The sequence below is a fragment of the Bolinopsis microptera genome, chromosome 7 (genome assembly GCF_026151205.1).
Source record: "Bolinopsis microptera isolate Bmic1 chromosome 7, MBARI_Bmic_1.0, whole genome shotgun sequence".
Classification (NCBI taxonomy): domain Eukaryota; kingdom Metazoa; phylum Ctenophora; class Tentaculata; order Lobata; family Bolinopsidae; genus Bolinopsis; species Bolinopsis microptera.
This window is the reverse complement of record NC_087078.1, coordinates 14,736,328-14,759,882: the sequence shown is the minus strand read 5'-3', so window position 1 is coordinate 14,759,882 and position 23,555 is coordinate 14,736,328. Positions and strand designations below refer to the sequence as shown.

The 23,555-nt window shown below is 37.1% G+C and overlaps 2 protein-coding genes across 9 annotated transcripts in view; both read right to left on the bottom strand.

Annotated features, from left to right (window-relative positions):
- The window catches only part of LOC134818928 (hemicentin-1-like), a 96,197-nt gene that overhangs the window by 23,859 nt on the left and 48,783 nt on the right, over positions 1-23,555 (bottom strand). For 2 of the 8 annotated variants that reach the window (XR_010160703.1, XR_010160704.1), the window contains exons 48-56: positions 22,398-22,542; positions 21,608-21,895; positions 21,217-21,424; positions 19,299-20,852; positions 18,818-18,871; positions 17,927-18,045; positions 15,843-15,989; positions 14,981-15,081; positions 13,741-14,201 (exon numbers count right to left, since the gene is read on the bottom strand). The exons of 1 other annotated variant lie outside the window; for it this stretch is intronic. Coding sequence is in view for 5 of the 7 variants with exons in the window: in XM_063828646.1 (XP_063684716.1) it covers positions 14,052-14,201; positions 14,981-15,081; positions 15,843-15,989; positions 17,927-18,045; positions 18,818-18,871; positions 21,217-21,424; positions 21,608-21,895; positions 22,398-22,542 (1,212 nt within the window). In the remaining 2 variants the exon portion in view is untranslated. Of the gene's footprint in view, positions 1-13,740; positions 14,202-14,980; positions 15,082-15,842; positions 15,990-17,926; positions 18,046-18,817; positions 18,872-19,298; positions 20,853-21,216; positions 21,425-21,607; positions 21,896-22,397; positions 22,543-23,555 lie in introns of those variants that run through there. 5 more of the 8 variants (XM_063828646.1, XM_063828647.1, XM_063828648.1 and 2 more) reach the window with 4 other exon arrangements.
- Positions 8,271-9,591, bottom strand: LOC134818864 (uncharacterized). The gene is made up of 2 exons (XM_063828557.1): positions 8,679-9,591; positions 8,271-8,476 (listed from the first exon to the last, which is right to left on the bottom strand). Exons 1-2 carry the CDS (start codon positions 9,507-9,509, stop codon positions 8,399-8,401), a joined length of 909 nt encoding a protein of 302 aa, XP_063684627.1. The 5' UTR covers positions 9,510-9,591; the 3' UTR covers positions 8,271-8,398.

Here is a 23,555-nt window from a genome sequence, read left to right as displayed (position 1 = left end):
ACGAACACAGTTTAAACAAATGTCCATACTGTAACGTAGAGATCGCACCAAATGATAAATCCTCAAACCGGATTACAGACATGCTAAGTTATTGTGCGGGGGAGGGGGGAGGTGGTATAGTACACATACGTTAGGCTCTTATTAAGTTACTAATTCGCTCGCCCAAAAATTTCACGTGACTTTCTCCGTAGCTTAGTGCACTAGATTCCCACTATCGGAATCGTTCTGAATAGCCGATCCATACCTACTCCGTGGATCCGACTGGTGGTGTCTGATCCAGTGAAAGCGTGGCACAGAAATCGTGCAGAAAGCCCAATTACGGTATCCTAGCACCCTGTCACGTGATAAGCGATTAGGTAATCATTGATAACCCAATCAATTTCGCTAACGAGATAAACAAATTGCTTGATAACTTCGTCATTTTCAATCCGTTTCGCACATCGTTTTGCAGATGTTTTGATTTGCAGAGAGGCAGTTGAGTGGTCTAATCAAGTTGATGTTTCTGTAATTTGTGATGATACTGATTTGCTTGTCATTTTACTGCACATGACAAAACACTTTGCATTTGACCACCAACTGTTTTTCACCACCAAAAGCTACATCTATGACATTGAGAAAATTCGAAGTGCGACTGGTAGGAGGTACGTAAACATGATACTGCTGCATGCCACGCTTTCACTGGATCAGACACCACCAGTCGGATCCACGGAGTTGGTAAGGATCGGCTCTTCAGAACGATCGCATCCATCGATGAAAGTGTAATAGATGCTTTTTATTCGGCAAATTCTACACCAGCTACCATAAAGCATGTCGAAGAACTTTTGATGCTGCAGCCGATTTCATCAAAATCGAGATCACTAGATGAAGATAGACTTTCAGTTCTTGAACAGAAGTCGCAATCTTTAACAGCTCCCGCCAACATCTGGGGCAGCTGAACAACATTCTTATCGTGTTTACCATCAGCTGCAGGCGTGGGATAAGAATGACCTAGATCCAATAAGTTGGGGATGGAAGATGAACAATGGGACACATGTACCAGTGACCACTCTTATGAGTACAGCTCCGAAAAAGCTCATTCAAAAAATCAGTTGCAACTGTTTAAAGTCAGGTTGTGGCAATGCTTGTTCATGCAGAAAAGCAGGAATACATTGTGGATCAACCTCAAATGTCAGAACAATTGCACCTATGTGCCAGCTGAGGACTCATAAGTTAGACTCTTATCTAGTATATATGGTTATATAAAGTACTACTTCGATTTCCCGATTAATTTAATGAAAATTTGTTAATTATTCGTGATACGTAATTTTAAAATATTTTGATCAAAAATAATTTTTATAATTTTTGAATATTTGTTTAATAATCGAATTAACTAATTAATTAATTATCTAATCCAAAGGTTGTCAGATAAAAAGTTGTTCTCTTTTATATTTTGAACACATTGGTTCAATCTAGAACCTTCTACGAAATTCAGAAGTCGTTTTATTAGCGGAGATTCGATGTGGTAAAAAGTGGTAAATAGTGGTTTTTCTTTACAAATTACGAAAATTTTACAAGTCCAAAATATTGAAAGTGAAAATTTTTATAAAAATTAGTTCATTATACGTGGAATGTAATCGTGAACATTTTTTATGAAAATATATTTTTGAAATATTTGAAAATTTATTAATTATTTAATTAATTAATTAAATAATTTATTTTTGAAAAAGTTGTTGAAGAAAAAGTTGTTCTTCTTTGTTTTCTTAACACAATGCTTTAAACTAGAGTCTTCTAGGATATTCAGAACGTGACTTATTTACAGAAAACCAAAGTGGTAAAAAGGTGGTAAAAAAGTGGTAATTGTGGATTTTCCTGAAGTCGAGGATTTTGGGAACTCTCTGGAATGATTCCTGGGACCTGTCCCGACCATATCCCGTTAAAATCGCTTTGTTGCGAATTTTGTCCGACAAAAAGACGGATTTGACTGTACTACAGGGAAATCCGTCTGAAAAAATCGATTTGCCGACACACAAAGCTTACAAAGGATTTTTGACGTTTTTGAGTCCTAATAGGTGTCCTTTATGGCAGACCAACTTTTCCAAACTTTTCCACGTGTCTTAAGGCCACTTTTTGCCACTTTACCACTTTTTACCACCTTTCTTGTTTGTCAAATATCTTTAGTTGTGAACATCGTAGAAAGTTGCAGATTAAACGAGGGTGTTCATATTATCAAGAAGAAAAACTTTTGTCGATACAATTTTTTCCTCAGATAATCAATTAATTGGATAATTATCAATTAGCTAATTAGCAAAAATTAAAAAAATTTTTATTGGCTCAAAATGATTGGAATAGCTTAAAACACGGAGAAAAGTAGTTTTTAGAAAAACTTCGAAAATTTTTCACTTACATTTTTTTTTCGAGACTTGAAAAAAATTTTCGAATTTTCGAAATTTTTTTCGCCAAAAGTTATCAAATTGCATGAAACGTGGAGAAAAATGCTTTTTAAAAACACTTCGTGAATTTATGTTTTCAAGAATACTAAAATCACTTATATATTTGTAGTTGGAGTTCAGTAAATCTTGGCAGATTTTAGTAATCAGGAATTATTAAATCGAAATAGATAAAAGGACTGAAACTGAAAAACTATAAATTTGTTGTTTGGCTTTGAGGTCCAATAGATCTGAAGCTGAATGAGTAAAAGCATTTTTGAGGGCATCAAAAACTGCGCCAGAATTCAGAGAACAATTTGATGTCAAGCATCAAATCAATCCGATCTTCCCTGACTGTCTTTTTGTTAAAATAAGCCTGAAAAGGACAATTTTAGCTTTTTGACTTTAAAAATTCATAACACACCAGCCTTTTTAGATACGATATCAAGATTTTACACACACCTTGAAATAGATGTGAATAAACGGCGAGCAAAATTTCAACCCGATACCGCAAGAAATGATTAACTTATAGCGTCTCAACCGCAAAATAATTTTTTCCGAAAATTGCACTCTCAACCAGGAAATGCTCGATTACAAAAATGGGTATTCTCAAAATAATTTTTTTTGGTGTGGAAACGGTGCGCTAGAAGGTCACTGAACTGCCTATGAGGTCATTTGGTCTGGACGGCACAAACCACTGTTTTGGTGTATGCCCCCTTAAACAACTGCCAAAAGAAATAGTTAGTTGTCGTGATCCTATTTGTACAGTAGACTGCCAAGTGCCAGATCATCAGATCATGTACAAATAAGAAGCAGTTACATAACGTGTATAGCCTGTACTCTGCACAGCTTGAAACTCGTGCAATATGGAGAATTTTATAAATAATTGTTTAGTACGTACTACGTGTCTTTATCATGTAATTTATCATACCATTAAAATATATCGAATAATTAAAATTATAAACAAACATTTTATATAATTGATATAATAATTATTATTGACATGAATATTGCTCTTGAAACTAAAGTGAATTTGTTCAATATAACAAACCTTATCGGATACGTCAACCAAAGTGTAATCAGTATAATTTTCCAGAAGCGTCCTGTAAAAGTTCCTGATATTGCGAGCCTGGGTTGCCGGGTCCCTGTTGTAAGGAGGAACATCCATCACTAGGGGTTTCTTGCGAGTAGACTGTGTAGGGGGTGAGGGTGCTGGCTTCTTGGCTGGGGCAAAGTGTTTTAAATAGTATTTGGCAGTAGTTGGATATAATTGTTCAATAAAACCCGATTTACCACGAAGTTTCGGAAAAGGAGGTTCGCCGTAGATCAAGATTTTCATTGTGTAAGTGTTTACTGTTTACAATGTATTATTTAAAAGCATTCGATTGGGGTAAGGAAATGGCCGCGGTTATGCGGCGTTGTTATGTGTTTATTAACGGACAATTACCATGCTGGACAGTGGACAGCCGTGACGCTTTCAAAATTCTTCTTGGAACCTCTATAAAAGGCATCATGTAGCCTCCAGGCTCGACAAACCCCGACAAACCCCGACATATCCTTCAACAAACCCCGACAGACCCCGACAAACCCCGACAGACCCCGACAAACCCCGACAGACCCCGACAAACCCCGACAAACCCTGACAAACCCCGACATATCCCGACAAACCCTGACAAACCCCGACAAACCCCGACAAACCCTGACAAACCCCGACATATCCTGACAAACCCTGACAAACCCTGACATATCCCGACAAACCCTGACAAACCCCGACAGACCCCGACAAACCCCGACATATCCTGACAAACCCTGACAAACCCTGACATATCCCGACAAACCCTGACAGACCCCGACAAACCCCGACATATCCTGACAAACCCTGACAAACCCTGACATATCCCGACAAACCCTGACAAACCCCGACAGACCCCGACAAACCCCGACAGACCCCGACAAACCCCGACAAACCCTGACAAACCCTGACAAACCCCGACATATCCCGACAAACCCTGACAAACCCCGACAAACCCCGACAAACCCTGACAGACCCTGACAAACCCCGACAGACCCCGACTATCCCGACAAACCCTGACAAACCCCGACAGACCCCGACAAACCCAGACATATCCCGACAAACCCTGACAAACCCCGACAAAACCCCGACGTGTCGAGATGTGTCGTATCATGTCGGGCCCACCGGCTACATGATGCCTTATAAATAAATAAATTACCGTACGCGTATGGCAATAAAAAGAACAAAAATACGACTTAAGGATAACGATGAAGGTGGGGAAATGTTTATAGTTCAAAACACCATTAATTCCAGCATCAAGACTCTGAAAGATATCAACAATTTCAGTGGCTATTATAAAAATCTAAAAAACGTACCACCCCCATTCTTAGCAGCAGCAGCTCCGATATTCTCTTTGTTAGCCTCCTTCTCAAAAAGATGCCCGTTACTGATGTAGTCTCCAGACAGGGGCTCTGTTTCTGTCACACTCATCACTTCCCGCATGTCCTCGTCTGATGTGGTGAAGTAGTCGCTTGTTGTCTTGAACATTCCGTTCTGGGGAGGGAGCATTGTTTAGTTACGATAAATTGCAGACATTGACAAAACAATCTTTTGTACAAGTTGGGTAAATCCACTAATATTTAGCCACCTAATGCAATGTATGGTGTCATATTATATTGGGAAACTGATTTACAATTGCTTGAGGTTTGGTACGTTAAGCGAGATAAGTCTGATAACTCACTAACAAAATCATACAGTGCTTTAAAAATATACCTTATCATAGTCTTTAGAAGTAGGTCTCACCCCGACAACATCTCTGAGTCCAACTGGCCAGTCATTGTCATCACTAGAGCCGGAGTCAGAGTAGGAGTCCTCTGAAGCACTGCTGGAGTCTATGTCATCGTCAGATAGCAGATCGGGCACGTGACAGCTCATTACACGTGATCTAACTCATTGTGCTGTTACATTCATGATGCTATAATGAAGAAATGTAAGTTTTATTATTACAAAATATGCTGCAAATCATTTATTGATGGATTAGAATAGAAATACAAATCGTGCTCTATAACATGCATGTGAAATAACACAAGTATTTTTAGAATTGATTCTATTTTTATCGTTAAAATAAGATTATGTAAATTTATTGCATATTCAGTCCTAAACTCTTTAAATTTTATCAATTAAATCAACTTGATTTTATAATAGAAGTTGATATTGTGGCAAAACAAAAGGATCTCAAATTTATAAAAAATTACCATTAACAATTAAGGTTTAAACATTTTATTAAATACATTAAATATCAATTTAAAGATAAAGTTGTACTCACAATTTAAACAAAAAATGTAATGTCACTATCTCTATAACTTTTAAGGGGGCCGTTTTTTGACGATTTTTTGAGATACAAGATTTTCAAAATCGAATAAAAAATTGTAAGAGGCCTATCTCAAAATTCGACTTAAGTCAAATCTTATAAATGATCCCTAGAACATATCCTGAAAGTTTGAGGGTGATCGCTCAAAAATGTAGGAGAAGATAGATTTTTAGACCCGATTTTCAGAAAGCGCGATTGAAAATTGCTCCCGCAATACAATTACACATAAGCGCTGACCTTTGACCGGCGATAATTTTGGCTCTAGGAACAATATTTTTCCATGGGACCAAAAGCAGCTGATAGATATCACTCCCTCTATCAGAAACAACTATAGAATCGATTTCGAGATAATTTTGATAAAGACCCCCGGCCCCCCCCCCCCCCCGCCCCCCCGGCCCCCCCCCCCCCCCCCCCCCCCCCCCCCCCCCCCCCCCCCCCCCCCCCGGCCCCCCGGCCCCCCCCCCCCCCGGCCTCCTTAAGATATTGAATCAAAATACAAATGATGTCTGGAAAACTGCACAAAAAATATCGAAAACCGGATCAGATTACCATTCCATATAATAGAACCACGACAGTGCTATCGGGATCCGGATGTATGACCCCAAAGTGGAGTCTTATTTCGGAACAACTTTTTCACGTCATTACGGGTATATGGCCCCCAGAATATAGGTCGTTTTTTGAGCACTTAGAAACAGGTGTTAAAACTACTTCTAAGCATGTTTAGGGCTGTAAATATGTACATAATAACCCTTTAAATGTTTCTTGGGTAGTTGAAAATAATTATTAGGTTTTTAAGTGTATTTTTTTTTCACCTGTAAAAATACCATTTTTTAACAGGGCCCCCAGAATATAGGTCCAAACATCTGTTCCTAAGTTGTTCTAAAATTGTCACAGACAGTTATATGCAGTCAGAATATGTTGCTGAGACTGTATTGATGATGCCAATGGCTCCAGATACTAAATTGAAATGGTTTAGAGTATACTTAATAGCAAAAAATCAAAAACTACGGCCCCCAGAATATAGGTATGCAAAAATCGTCCTCAAATACTCCACCTTCATACATTTTGATGATGCCATCTCTTCAGCATATGTTCTTTAAAACTGTTTCTCATCACTACCCCACATTCCTTAATGCTCAGGGTGACAGAGAAAATGCAGAATCTTGGTCGCTATTTTTTTTTTAAAACCTATATTCTGGGGGCCATATACCCGTAATGAGTAAAATCTTTAATTTTACTAGTTAAAAAGCTTTCATGCACTCATTTAGTAGGGATCTTAACTAAATACTTAAATAAGATTGAAGGAGTGTCCCTAGATATGATTGAGGGGGGCTGTTTTTATCTGTATCAATACAATGTGCACCTCAATGACTGTAAATCAGACATTTTTGGCCGCCAAATTTTTTTAAAGGCCTAACTCAAAATTCTGTCCCAAAACTTAAGGTCATGAGACAATTCTACGTTGATTCTGAAAATTTCATGTGAAAATATTGAAACCCTATTGAGTTCTATTGTTTTGAGCGAAGTCAGTTTGAGATATGGGCGATTTTGTTCATTTTTAGCGATTATTTGAACACAGAATCCACAGTTAGGTAGATATTGAGCTGATAATCATAGAGAATGTGTAATATATGCTTACCTTCCATATAAAGTTGGTTTCATTCAAAAATATTGATATTTGACCAATTTATGGACCAAAATCGATCAAATTTGGTGCGTATGCCCAAATATGGGCATATGGTTTTTGTTTTTATCCCATAACTCGGCCAATTTTTATCCAATTTTGATAAAACTTGATATGTGGGTTCAGGAGACTAGTAGCTACAAGTAGAGCATCCCAAAGCATGGTTTTGGGCATGTTCAGGGTTTTTGACCAACCTATATTCTGGGGGTCGTATAGACCTATATTCTGGGGGCCCGTAAAATTGTGGTGGCCATAACTTTTTTCCAAATTGTCAGTTTGCAGATGTCTCGATGAAAAGATAGCTTAAAATAATACTTATACTCATACCAGTAGTCTTAATGGCATGTGTTGGACAGATTTTTGTCATGACAATTTTTCGCCATATTTACCCCTCTAGAAAATGACAACATCGTTTAAATCTTTCGCTGTCATGACCAAATATACCAAAATACCTCATGTAGGTCCAAAATTTTTATCCAGAAACATTAGTTACATGTTTTACTCCAACATAGCAGTAACAGATCCCATTAGTATCGCTTATCTTGGTTAGAACTGTATCCACTAACATGACCTATATTTTGGGGGCCACCTATATTCTGGGGGCCGTATATCGATTAACACAAATCTAACAGCAATTATTTTAATCTCAGCAGATTTATTAATATTTTGAATCTAAAATGGATCACTACTGAATAAATGAATGGCAGTAATAAAAAGCTTTTACAATCAAAGCTGATGTGATTATATAAAAATCCACTTTTAGAGTACTTTTTTTAATCAAATAATTTTACAAATTTTGATAAATAATAAATTTTTAAAATCGTTCAAGTATAGAGTTTAGTTTAGATCAATCAGTAATTTGTGTTTCAAAGTACTTTAAACTAAATGTACCCCTAAAGTTTGAACACTGCACTAGATCTTTCTTTTCAGATATTATTTTGTAGTTGCTTACAGATTTCGTTCAGCTCATTTTGCATTAATGCTAACTTGGCTAGCTTGGACACCTGAAACAGTACCAACGATTGTTAAACAGCTTGTCAAACAAATCAAAGATTGCTTCAATAACATGAAGGTAGCACATAATTTTGGCAATGCACCTAAATTCGACTTTTTCGAAATGATCAAAGAAAGATAAAAGATCGATGTTTGAGAACTATTAGAAAGAAAAAATTGGTAACTTAAAATTATAATTGCAATGCTACAAACCTGATTTTCCTCCAAAAGTTCTCCCTTCGCTAATCTCTCCTCCAACAACTTAGCCTCCCTAATCTGTTTTATCAGCTTCAATCTCTCCTTTTCCAGATCTTCCTTGGTCCCCTTCTCACTCATTCCAGGTTTTCTTAAAGTTGGTTGATCAGCATTCAAATAGCTCGCACCTCTTCCTCTACCAAATGAAGAATCTGGCTGACTATTGTTTCTGTCTATATGTTCCGGCGGGGACTGGACAACATAGCTTCCTGGTCCTGTGTTCTGGTTAGTGACATGGTAACCTTCTTGTGCCTGCATGGTAGCAGCTCGACCACGTCCGTAAGATCTTGGTGTTTTGTTCGATTCAGTTGAGTTGATTGAAGCAGACTTACTTGAGCTTGAAGATGGTTTTCGAAGTGCTTTCCCAGCTGCAGAGGTAACAAGAAGTGACGAACTTAGAGGTTCAGCTCTTTCAGGCCTTCCATTATTTTTCTTTTTACTGGAATGAGGCTTCCTTGGTAGGACTGGTTGAGAATATTCCAACTGATCCTGGTGATCAATCGACTCATACCTGGCAGGTACAGTTTTGCTGTATCCATCATAAGAAACCCCAGTATTATAACCACCCTTCCCACCTCCAGTCCCTTGTGCCATGGCAGACCATGTATTGGAACTGGACGAGAAAGAATTGACCACCTGATGCTCCTCCACCCTTTCTCCGTTCTCTGGAGATGAGTTGATGGGGAATGCTGTAGAAGGCATTTCTAAATCCCACTCATTTGATAGAGTAGCCTCGATCTCGACGGCCTGCGAGGGTGGGAGGTGAAGTCCAAAGTTCCGTTCAACCATCACCAGCTGAGGCTCAATTATGGCCTTCTTGTCACAATTCTGTAGATGTTCTTGAAATTGGGCCTTCAATATGACATGCTTTGCGTCGTATGGGCACTGAGAAAACTCTTTGTCTTTGTGGTTCTTTCGGCACTTGATAAGATGATACGGTAACCTCATCTGAGAGACCCTATGGGAGGAATCATAGGGACAAGTCTCTAGTTGCTCTCGGTCTGGATTGACAACAGCGTGCGACATAGCTAAAACAGAAAGATGACTGCATGTTAGAATCTAGATGACCTCCTCGTGACTTGTGGGTGCAATATAATTACTATAATTATTTAAGATGAAATATCAGATAAAATATTTACTGATCAGTAGATCAAGTAAGATACGCAATTGTAAAAATGCATATCCTATTTGATTCAACTTTCTCTCTTTTAAAATTGTTTTGAAAAGTTTTGGTAAATTGTGCAAGAAAAAATCTTTTACTTTAATTTTTCGAAGATGTTAGACATGTTTTAAAGTGCATGCAAGTAGACGTATAGGGGTGTTTCTGAGATCAGCATTGCTAGATTTATACAATGATACCAAACAATTGCTTTCATTATTTTTTAACTTTACTTTGCTTTTCTACACGGAAGTGGGGTCTGTTTTGGAGCTGGAGAGCATCTACTTCGAAGAAATTTAGACAAGTAACATCCGTCCAATAAAAAGCGAGACGAAAGTTTAGGAACCAATATTTCAGTAACAAATTTGAAAAAATGTAAGTTGGGTCCTAATTAGATCGCGTGCACGAGAGGTATACAACGGGTAGCAACAATTTTGTACCAAAAATTTTGTCTGACTAAGCTTATTAAGATCTTGTACAAATTATTTCAAAATATTTGATATTGTATGATCATGAGTTATAAGCATTTTCAGCAATAAATTACCCATTTTTCGTCTTTTTTGCTTGATTCGTGATGTCAATCTTTCGCAGCTCGGCAAGGCCCAGTACAGTGATTGCGAGAAAAATTATTTGATGCACGGCGCGGCCCTGAAGTGCATATGTATTGCGCTACAACCTTTTTACATTCTTGCAATGCACGTTGCACAGGGTAGGAAACCCACATTACATATAGTACATGTACACGTTTTAGTCTATGTCATAAACGCTTGTCATACGTTGTATGACGGCCGCCGCGCACGAAGTGCGCGGCTCCCCCTGTAGCGTCGAAGACGCTACAGTGAAGACGCTATAGTGAAGCGACCGTGGGGGTCACCACGTGATTCAAATAAACGCCATGAGTTGGCGCAGCAACTTTTCCCCTCCGGTTTTGATAAATTTGGTACCACAAATTGTTTAAAAATGTGAATAGAACAATTCTACCGTGTAGCAATTTTTGTTTAAAATGTTGTATACAGCCGAGTTGGACTGTTTTTGGCGCACCTATAATTTTCACAGTTCCAGTCATTTCATATTTAAAAATAATTGTTATAGCTCGTCGTAATCAACTCAGCGGGACAAAACTTTTAGTATCAATATTTTAAGTGTTAAGATTCAAACATTATTAAAGGAACATTATTTTTATCATTTTTAAATCTGAAATTTTGAAAAAATTTGTAAAAAGTTTTTAATTTGGTCTTAATCCGATTTATCAATAAATATTTATATAATAATTTTGTACCAAAAATTTTGTTTGACTAAGCTTATTATAAGATCTTGTACAAATTATTTCAAACTATTTGATATTGTTTGACTTTGAGTTTTGACATGCGTTGTATGACCCATGACCACGCACGAGTGCGCGACTCCACCTGTATCGTCAGGGCTGTATATTTCACCATATGCCATAGTAAAACGACCGTAGGGGTCACGACGTGATACAACTTTGAGTTATAGGCTTAATTGATTATGTCAATTCATCTAGCGGGAAGCTTGTAGCGCGATGCACTACTGGGTCGCGCGCGCATCAAATAATGCTTCTCGCAACCACAGTAGATCGGCGAGATGCACCACTGTGCCTCACCGAGCTGCGAAGGATTGACATCGTGAATCAAGCGGGAAGCATAATTGAGTGCGCGGCGCGGCCAAGTAACTGGTAACGCATTTCGCTACAACATGCAACTTGTAATACAAGTTATAGGCATTTTAAGCAAGAAATTACCCATTTTTCGTCCTTAAATTTTTACATTCTTGCAATGCACAGGATAGGAAGCCCACATATATAGTATTAATATTATATATATGTAGTCACAGTCACACGCTTTCGCCCCGATACCACTAATATAAGTGAAACGACAAAGAGCAAAGAGGGTCACGACGTGATACAAATAGTATGTACGCGTTCTTCACTCTTTAAGTAATTCTGACGGGATATATTTCAATATTTTTAAAAACCGTAACCCTTCGTTTTGTGCTTCGCGAGTCAAACACGAAAACTATAACCGTTGAAGAACTTATATTATATATAGATAATGAGAGAGAAACAACTGCAAGCCAGATCCAGGAACCAGACTCCGAAAGTCTAAGGGCGGTTCCCGGGGCTGTCGACCCAGGGTGCCATGCTTGTGGTAAATGTTATGTTTGTAAGCAAAATTTCCTGTCCCCCTGTTCCAATTTTAGTAGTCACCATTCTAAACAAGTTTTCCCTATAACTAAGTATATATCTTGTCAGAGTTATAACCTCATTTATTTAATGGAGTTTAAGACTTGTAAACAGTCGTATGTCGGTTATACTACCTCAAATCTCCCTAAGAGATTCTCTAACCATAAGAGTCACATAAAGAAAGGTATAAGAAGTTGTAAATTAGTTAACCATTTTTTAGATATTGATCATGATTTAGATTTTAGTACCATAGCCTCCTATAATTCCTCACTCAGTAAGCACCTTTCTGTCATTATAGTAGACGCTTTAGTATTTGAGCCTAATATTAGTAAAGCAGACAAAGAAAAGGCTATGGAAGCTAGAGAGGGGTTCTACCAGACCCAATTGAATTTGAAAACCCTTGAACGGTTTGGGGGTATGAACACCCTTGATAATAACCATCTACTTTTTAAATCTGCCGGAGCTTAGTTTTAGTTTTAGTATATTTTGTAGATTTTATTTAGTTATACCATTATTCCAGAGACGTGCATATTACATTTTTTACTTAAGTATAAATTTTACAGGTTTTTGTTGTGATTTTAAGTGATTTTCCGAGAATCAGTTATCAGTATTTAGATAAGAGATAAGATAAGAGTACATTTTAACGGCTTTCAGTTTCTTTTTTAAATTTCAGTTCATCAGATTTTCCCACTGCTTTTAGTTTGTATTTATTCTCAATTGTATATGATTCGTATTTGTTGTAGTTACTTTAATGATATAATTTCTCAGAATTGATGTAAATAAACGATGCAAAGACTTTCGAAGATCTAATCACAACCGCTTTCTTTTATTGTGTAGAAGTCCAGCCATGAAATATATATATATTAGGCATTCAATTTAGTAATTTACCCTATGAGTATTTCTGGCTGGTAAATCGAAGTTGAATTTCAACTTCGATTTACCAGCCAGAAATACTCATAGGGTAAATTACTAAATTCCTTGCTCTACATTTACGATCTTGAATTTTTCAAACTGGTGTGGCAGGTTGAACACTGCCAGTAAAGGGCTTTCGGGAGTTAGTCAGTAGTATATATTTCACGGTCAGTAGTATATATTTCTCGGCTGTAATCGGGTTTCCGTTTATCATTATGGGTTTGACAACGAAAACAATGCCTTGAAATTATATTGTTATCTTACCGGTTATTTGCTATGTGATTCAAATTCAAAAGTGGTGCACAAAATTCTTGGATGATTCCTATCTATTATGTATGGTTCCTTTAGTACAAAACAAACGCATTTTCTCAAATATGTTATCAAACTTTCATAATCACAATTTAGCAACAATACAAAATAAGAAGTGATAAATAACAAATAATGTAAGTTTGATACAAATACTGATGCCTCGGAAAATTTTAAAATCACAAGTCCTAATGGCTCAATAATATGATTCAGTTGTGCCAATTTATCATACTAGATGGCGTGTATCTACAAATATCTACAAATAAAAAACGTGTTAATTTCTTACTTACAAAATTTTGCGAACTTGTCAAAAATAAATTAAGTGTCTGCTATCTCAAAATTTTGAGACAGAAAAAATAAAACCGGCCTAGAAAAATAACTATTATGCAGTAATCATCACCAATGGTCAGAAAACTAACGTCCAATAATAACAATTTAAATCATAACAGTTTTAGTATCAAAAAAGTCAATACCCGTCCAATGTATTTTTGCTGAAAAGTGCACTGTGAAATCTACTTCTATATATAAATTCTTTAAAAACCGCACCCAGTCTTAATCAACATAATCCAGTCTCAGTATACATATTACTCATTATTGCTTTTGAGAGTATCAGTATTCACAGTATTAAAAACATTGTTGTCCAATATTTTTCTTTCTCATCTGAAAAATAAAAATACATCTCAGACTCTACATCTCAGGATCTATGAATCGGCTTTTATTACCAGTCTGAACTGTAACCTTTAGCAAGCTTTTCTCAATCAAAATTAGACGGCACGTGTGGGTCAGGACTTTCTCTAACATTATTAGTTGTGGCCAGCAGTGAGAGTCGTCTCGTTGGCTCAGTTCTCTCGTCCACGGCGGGGAGACCACCACTGCTCGTCAGATCCGTTCCGCTCATGTAACCCTGTCGGAGAAAGGGATGTGAATATTTATTATATTATTCCAACAATAGTTCAATATCATCGACCAAGGTTCTCTACTTTGTTAAAATTGTCCCTACAAGAACTGTCCCAAAAAAAACTGTCCCAACAAAAAATGTGCTCTAATTCTTAAAATGGTCACTAATTGAGCATGATTACTCATGCTGGTTAACACACGGACACTGATGATATTACTGATGATATTACTGATGATATTACTGATGATATTACTGATGATATTACTGATGATATTACTGATGATATTACTGATGATATTACTGATGATATTACTGATGATATTACTGATGATATTACTGATGATATTACTGATGATATTACTGATGATATTACTGATGATATTACTGATGATATTACTGATGGTATTACTGATGATATTACTGATGATATTACTGATGATATTACTGATGATATTACTGATGATATTACTGATGATATTACTGATGATATTACTGATGATATTACTGATGATATTACTGATGATATTACTGATGATATTACTGATGATATTACTGATGATATTACTGATGGTATTACTGATGATATTACTGATGATATTACTGATGATATTACTGATGATATTACTGATGATATTACTGATGATATTACTGATGGTATTACTGATGATATTACTGATGATATTACTGATGATATTACTGATGGTATTACTGATGATATTACTGATGATATTACTGATGATATTACTGATGATATTACTGATGATATTACTGATGATATTACTCACGCTAGGGCAGGGGGAGGAGCTATGCGGTTCATTAAAATGGTTTGGGAGTAGCCCGATAGTTCTCTCATCATCCTCGATCAGACCCGCTTTTTGAGAGTAACCTGAACAAATGATAGTTAGTTAGCTAGTTTCAACACTTGTATTGTAACTAACATTGCTCAATACGCTGGGAAATATTAGAGAACAAAAGCAACCGTTGAAAATTGACAACATTTATAATTTTATCCAGGATTGCTTGTTACAGACAAAACTGATAACAACGTGAAAATGAGTGTTAATGGTAGTGTTGCTGATGACGTGTTACTGATGAGTGTTGCTGATGACAGTGTTACTGATGACAGTGTTACTGATGACAGTGTTACTGATGACAGTGTTACTGATGACAGCGTTAATGATGACAGCGTTAATGATGACAGTGTTACTGATGACAGTGCTACTGATGACAGTGTTACTGATGACAGTGTTACTGATGACAGTGTTACTGATGACAGTGTTACTGATGACAGTGTTACTGATGACAGTGTTACTGATGACAGTGTTACTGATGACAGTGTTGCTGATGACAGTGTTGCTGATGACAGTGTTACTGATGACAGTGTTACTGATGACAGTGTTGCTGATGACAGTGTTACTGATGACAGTGTTGATGATGACAGCGTTAATGATGACAGTGTTGCTGATGACAGTATTACTGATGACAGTGTTACTGATGACAGCGTTAATGATGACAGTGTTGCTGATGACAGTATTGCTGATGATAGCGTGAAAGTGAGTGTTACTGATGACAGTGTTGCTGATGACAGCGTTAATGATGACAGTGTTGCTGATGACAGTGTTTATGATGACAGTGTCTTCCCAGTACCTGAACTGTCACTGTTGATGTTGAACTCGTTCTCGTAGATACTTGAAGGGAGAGGAGGAAGGTTTCTAGTTCTGTCAAGTGAAGGAAGCTGTTTGTTCCGGCTGGAAACTTTCGGTACAGAGAATATGGGGTTCTCACTTAAGGAGGCTGGAGTAGCAGAGGATGTGTCAGTCATTTGCGGTGATAATATTGGGGGGGGGGGGGGGGGGGGCAACCATATTAAAGTATATTAAAATGTAGGATTTTTCCCGATTTTGACCCGGGGATATTCTTTAATATACTTTAATATACCAACATTATACTTTAATATATCCCTATCTCCTTGGAGGCCTACATCAAAAACTGTTGCCCAAAATAAGCTTGAAATGCAATTCTTAATCGATTCCAAAAAGTTCTTGAAAAAATATTGAAAACTGATGGAGTTATTTCAATTTCAATTAAGTCATTTTGGCTAGTATTCCGAACCGATATATTATGTGCAATTTTCCCAATTTTGTTCATGGAGGTCTTTTTACTTAGTATCCACTATATTCAACAAACACTGAGTTATATCTTTCACATAGAGTTAGTCTCATTAAAAAATATTGAAATTTTATCGAATTTGGGCAAAAGCGAATTTAGGCAAAAGCGTATGCCCAAATATGGGCATATTTTTTAAGCTCATAGCTCAGCCAATTTTTGACCAATCTGGATGGAAATTCATGTACTAGTCCTAAAACAGGCTTATCTTGCGAATCTGAGTGATAAATATAGTTCATCATGTAAATCTTAACGAAGAATATAAATCTTCTAATTGTAGGCATATTAAAGTATATTAAAATTTAGGATTTTTTCCAATTTTGACCCGGGGATATACTTTAATATACTTTAATATGGTTGCCCCCCCCCCCCCCCCCCCCAATATAATTGTACGAGACAATTAAACACATGCTATTTGTCGGTGAAACCAACATTTTCTATAAATGCCCAAAATTCTTATTGTATTCAATATCAGAGTTCATATATATGGAAAAAACCAAGTTACTGTAACCACGCAAACCAACTTCGGTCGAAGTTAACACTGTAGTTAGGGCAAGAATTGCTGTTTATGGGTCAATCTGTGAACAAATTCGTAACAAAGGTTTGTCTACAGGAATGTGTTGTCCATAGTCCCAGGAACCACAAAAAAAACCGTCCAGCTGAAACTTTTGGGCAAAAATGTTTACAGTCATTTTTCTCCAGGAACCCAAACGCCCCACCCCTAATATTGGTTATTCGGCTCCCGAAGGTCTTGAGATCTCCATAGGGGTTGCAAAATGACCGCAATGGCCACATTATGGCAGGCGAATGATCGTTTCAGAACGATTGGAGCTTTATTTTTCGAAATAAATGGAATTTTTCGAAAAAAAATACACCAAATTATTTTTAACGCTTATTTCAAATCTATTTAAAAGCTCATCTACAAATAACAAATACAGTTAATCTAAAATGTGTTTTCTCAGTAAATACCATGACAATTATTAATACACATTCAACCAGAGTAGTATGTACCGTCGAATAGCTGTCTGGGGGTTGGTCAATAATCTGTTGTTTGTTAGTTAACCTTGATATTTGTTAATTGAAGTTATTTCCCGAGTAAGATTTGAAATACGCGTTAAAAATAATTTGGCGTATTTTTTTCGAAATTTCAATAAAATTGAGAAAAATTTCGAAAAATTCCATTTATTTCGAAAAATAAAGCCCCAATCGTTCTGAAACTATCATTCGCCTGCCATAATGTGGCCATTGTGGTCATTTTGCACCCCCTATGGAGATCTCAAGACCTTCGGGAGCCGAATAACCAATATTAGGGGTGGGGCGTTTGGGTTCCTGGAGAAAAATGACTATACAAATTTTTGCCCAAAAGTTTCAGCTGGACGGTTTTTTTTTGTGGTTCCTGGGACTATGGACAACACATTCCAGTAGACAAACCTTTGTTACGAATTTGTTCACAGAAAAATCTACTCTTGCCCTAACTACTGGTCGAAGTTGGGTGTTGGCTCCATGTTCGTGACAGTAAAGATGGAACCATATTTACAACCAATCTGTGATGATAGAAGTCTTACCTGAGGGAACTCTGTTAAGAGGGGGAAGTTCTTTACTAGTTCTATCCGGCATCAGGAATAGAGCAGGATTCTCATCTGGTGGTTCCACAGTCGGGATATCGTCATCACATTCTATACCACTGAAATTAAGGGTCGTGTTATAATGTGGTAGGTGTGGCGTGCGCACTAGATGCGTCAAGCGTGTGTTTATCTAGTTAAATATCTTTTAAACTCGATTGGTGAATGGTTTAATAATATTGGTAGTGAATGTCGATTTAGTAACTTCGTGGGTGTGCACTGTGCTGTTGCAGGGTATAATCAGATAATTGTAGTGGAAGTGGAATTAGTTAGTTACTTGATTATGGCTCTGAAAGGTTGAACAGATATGATTGGTGATAGGTGTTCTTGACAGAAAGGTTGAACAGATATGATCGGTGATAGGTGTTCTTGACAGAAAGGCTGAAGAGGTGTGATGGGTGAAGGGTGTTCACGAGAGAAAGGCTGAAGAGGTGTGATGGGTGAAGGGTGTTCACGCGAGAGGGCGTAGTGAGGTGAAGTATGCTCATGGGAGAGGGTATAACTGAAAGGTGAAGTGACAGAGTTGGGTGAAGGGTGCTCATGGGAGAGGGTGTGATATGATGCCATCCTCAGTTTCTTGGGAGTGTAGATTACATCCTGCCTGGATATAAGGGATGGTATTGGTTCGTTTAAAGATTTAATGAAGAAACTTTATGATGAAATGAATTTCGAAATTTGAAATGAGTGAAGTGATATTGATTGTCATTTGACAGATTTTGCATATTATGTGATGAGACAGAGAAATGAACTCCCTCAACCAGAAAATGACAACTGCATTATTAAGAAAATATATTATCATATTCAATATGTATAATCAAAAGATAAAATACACACCTCTCGTAGTCCATATCTTCGTCCTCACACGATTTAACTTCTCCGAATATGGACCTGGAAAAATAAGTGTAATAATCTGAATAAAGTTCAGGAAGTGCCGGAAGTTGTAACGAAACTTACAACTTCATTTCAGTTTATATATTTAGCAGTTACCATACACAGAAAATTCATAGAATCACAGAAATAAACATGTAAGAGCTAGAACAGAATCACAGAAATTACACATGAATCTAGTTAATCTATTAAATTACATAATTTTCACACAAGAAAATGTAACGAAGAACCCCAAAAGGGGAGAATCTATACATGATAGGTAAAGTAAAATACAGTATTTTCCAGATTCAATAGCTAGAACCCAAAATCCAGAATGGTCAAGAGATTAAAAACATAAAATAAGAGTAGTGTCGAAAAAGTTTTATATTAAGGAGTACGTTAAGTTGGGAGAAGGAGAAGAAAAGGACCAAGCTCCGAGGAAACTTACCGATGGTTGCACCGTCAGGATTTCTCATCATTACCATCCACCCGATTAATGACCCGAAGACAAATTACCATTTTACTGATAATTGAGTACAACCCAGATTTAAATGCTGACATATCACACACAGCTGCTGACATGCCAGTTAGTTACTCCGTTATAAATTAGGATATCAGCTAATTAACAATAAATCAGTGTATCTAAACAAATAACACAGTGGTTAATGAAATAATAAAATTTTCTTGGCAAATCTGACAAATGATTTAACAAACCATGATGGTCTGATGATGGATTAAAATAAATCTTAATTATTTTGCACTCTATTAAAATCCAATGAGAAGTAAAGAAATTAAAGAGTTCTCCTTAAAATTTTCGTTATAAAACTCTTAAATTGATTGTGTAGTAGTTTTATCGCAAAATCAATCAAAATTTTTAGCAAATTCTTCGTACACATTCATTCATGCAAATCTGATATATAATAGCCGTTAATACAACTCAAATAAAAACTGTTAAAAATTCTTCAATTCACTTTCGTCTGTTCACTGTCCTTGAATGAGTTTAATATTTCGCATTGTGATCTTGACCTAATTACTTAAAATGTTCTTTCTTTTCATCTATGAATTTTAGCAGAAGCTTTAGTGAGCGCAAACTGTACTGGCGGTCGAATCCTGCAGGCAGATCTACTTGTTAGCCCGGAATATGGTATGAAGTTCCGTTTTAAAACTCGACGGGCTCGTCACTGCACGGGCACTGGATGTGCACGTGTGGTAGCACGTGCACGTGCAGTACAAGCCACGTCACAGCACGTGTTATATACGGACCACGTACATTGCACGTGACATACGCGCACTGCACGTGGTTAACGTTTAAACAGTGCTTCACGAGCACGGGATAAGAAGGAGATGCGGTGCTTGCAGGATTCTAGTTCAACTCTTCTCTACTTCATAGAATTCAAAGTACTTAGCTTGTTTTGAAAAGAATTTAGCTTGAAGTTGTTTTGTAGGATCAAAGAAATATTCTAACAAAGAGATAAGCTGCAAACGCGTTTTCAGCTTGTTATGGTAAAGTTCGTAAGGATGTGCGCTAAAAGATACATGAAAAGGATGTCAGTTTGGGGCTTACTTCAAAAAGAGGAGGTTTTAAGAGAACTATTTTCTAGAAAGAGCATGAGAATTCCTCTATCTAAACGTATGTTTAAATTATAGAGAGATCAGATAAACCGGTCACAAAGTTTAATATAACTGTTATATGTGTATATACGGCAGTTATAAAATAGTCCAATATTATAATTATATCTCGGAATTTACTTCATATCAATTGTCAAATAAACCATCTACAATAGTACAATGTAGATTCTACATAAAATTAAGTTTTAAAATTCAAATGCTAAAAACTAAATATTAATTTCAAATACATGCTTCTTTAGCTAAACAAATAATGAAGGATATAACTATAATGCAGCCCCGACTATAGAGTTACTGATGAGCGGAGCTAGACATGGCTCTGAAAGGATAGATACGAACTGGAGGAGGTTCATTGCTGGTTCCGGCTACCTGGTATCTAGAGGTATGCACATTAACACTTGCTGTAACCATCTTGCAGGAGACCCAATTTTTAAACTTTTGACAAGTAAGTTTTGCGAATATTCGGGAAATGGTGCTGGAAAGATCAAAAATTGGGTCGCCCCCAGACTGATCTTTCTCGAACCACAGACAATTATCTAATTATAGAGCGAATTTGACAAAAAGGTTGCAATCAGCGTATACCCATTAGGGATAACTAATCGATAAGATGCTTTAATTAGATACGAACTGTGACAACACGAATCACGGTACGACACGAACAGCTATAAAGTGGGAAACGCGTGCACGCGCTGGTGCACGTGCACGTGCAGTGTGCCAGGGATATTATAAATAAAACTTACGCCTCGTTATCGTAGACGTGGTTCTCAAGGTCTCGCTCTGAATCTTCTACAGGAGTTGGAGGTGGTATCTTATCTTCTTCTGGGTGGAGCGCGTTCTTCCGCTTCCTCCTCCGGTAGAGTGCGAACAACATGACAGCCGTGCAGACTGCTATTATAAATACTAGCAGACTGCTGGCACTTGCTACTGTCACTACTTTTACTGCTGACTCTGAAAACAGGGGGTCATGATTACAAAATAGAATGCATCTAGCTTAAATTTAGCTTATACCTAGTTTACTTACTTTAGGTTACTTTAGGTTTACATCAATTAAAAAGAATAATTTAATCCAGAAACGTTAAAGAACCAGCTAAACGTGTAGTAACTTAGTAAGGTTCAGTTGATATGACTCACCAAGTACGAGTTCAGTTTCCATGATAACAGGTTCCCCGACACCATTACTAGCAACACACGAGTAGATACCTTGATCATCACTGGTAGTGATGTTTATCAGCACCAGACTACTTCCCGGCTCGTTGTATATCGTTACTACTGAACTTGTTTCGTCGCTAGGGAACTCCTTGCCTGACCGTCTCCAGGTGATGGTTGGTTTGGGAACTCCTGAGGCCTGACAGAGCAGCTCTATACTCTCTCCTGCTTTGTCTCCACCAGTTGCTACTATCAGAGTTATCTGCGCTGGTTCTGGTAGAGGAAGACACGGTTAGTACTTGTAATATAACGATTAAGGGATCAACCACGATGTGATGAATATGAGTTGAAGTTGAGCGTTTTGTGATGACACGAAATCTAGAGATGCTGGTCACTATGGTGAATGGTGAAGCTGGGGGAGAAGTGAAGATGGGAGAGAAGTGATAGTTGTTGGGTCTGTCAGCAGTGGAGTAAGCAAAAAGCAACAATCGGAAAGAGAACAAGCACCGCAACCTATCCAATATATTAATGTGTGAAGTGGGGCGGTTGTAATAAACTGATATGTATAGCTGATTGGTGACCAGTCCGACTTGCTAATTTGCTTGCAAAAGCGACAAAAAGGATCGATCAGGAATTGCACTGAATATGAAAAAAGGTTCTATTGGTCAGTAAGTGAGAGCGTGTGAAATATATCACAGCATGAGATGACAGTGATAAAGTGAAATGTGAGTGAAATAGTGAAATGTGAATGGGATAAGAAAGTTGCTACTCTTACCTCTTATTTGAAGGTAAGCAGGTTGAGATATTTGATCGCCCTGCGGGTACTCCACCTTACAGTGGTACGGTCCCATATCTTCTTCCGTTACACTCGATACTGACAATTTGTACTCCACAAACAGGTCCTTCTCCTCCTTTGTCATCTAGAAAATACAGTATTAGTGGTTCTGATACGGTGAAATTAAAACGGACAACAACTGTTGATCATTCTAGTGCTATCTAATCAACAAGTATGACTTTACGTAATGGCACATTGATGGGGTTTCCTTTGTAAATGAACAAATGCCTAGCCCCAAACCAAATTTATGGTCCAACTCGAATCTCCCTGATATTTCAGCTCCATAAAACTAAAGTTCGAATATTGATAGAAAATATACATTCTGGGCACTCATTAAACTATCTTATGTCCGAATCTTCTCTTAGGCTTCAACGGAATTCTTTATTTCCTCCAACACTTTTGTACGAGTTGTGATGATCTATTTTATTAAATACGGAACAGTACTAGTAGCATATTAAAACATTTAATATTCCAAATCATATTTACGATTTACAAAGGGTTACACAAGTATAAACGAGTACCCTTTGTACAAAAAAGGTTTTGTACTAAAAGGTTTTGTAGTTTGCATTAAAGCATTTAAATTTTAAACTATCGCATAGGAGGCACTCAGGCACTCTATAACTCTATAAAACTGTAGACTGTAGATAATCAATACTGCACTCAATCCTGGTAGGAATCCACCATTTATTGGTGTCGCATCAATAAATGCAATTTACTGAAACTCGAAGCCCGAATCTCAGTTGCATACAAATTACACATTCTGTGGTATGACTGTGAACAAATTACACCAGGTATTTGTGCGCATTATCACATTGTTACAATAATCAGTTCAGACGGGGGTGGTTTATGACTTTTGGGTTTTGGCTAATTATGTAAAATTCAGTAATTTCTTCATTTCTTTACCAATACAACCATCGTTTACTCAATATTCTCTAATATTTGATTTAAACTTTTGGCTTTTGTTTATCATGTAGATTACGTTCTTTTAAAAAAGCTCTTGAAGATTGCAGGAAATGGATCTAGTCACCGACCACTTCTGACTAATGAATATAATTAAAAGTAAATTTATGAAAATCATCACACCTGCGCTGCCGCACA

Coding starts and splice junctions, on each gene's coding strand:
- LOC134818864 (XM_063828557.1), bottom strand. CDS start 9,509: ATGGTTGAACGGAACTTTGGACTTCACCTCCCACCCTCGCAGGCCGTC. Junction 8,477..8,678: donor AACTTTTGGAGGAAAATCAG/GTTTGTAGCATT, acceptor GTACTGTTTCAG/GTGTCCAAGCTAGCCAAGTT.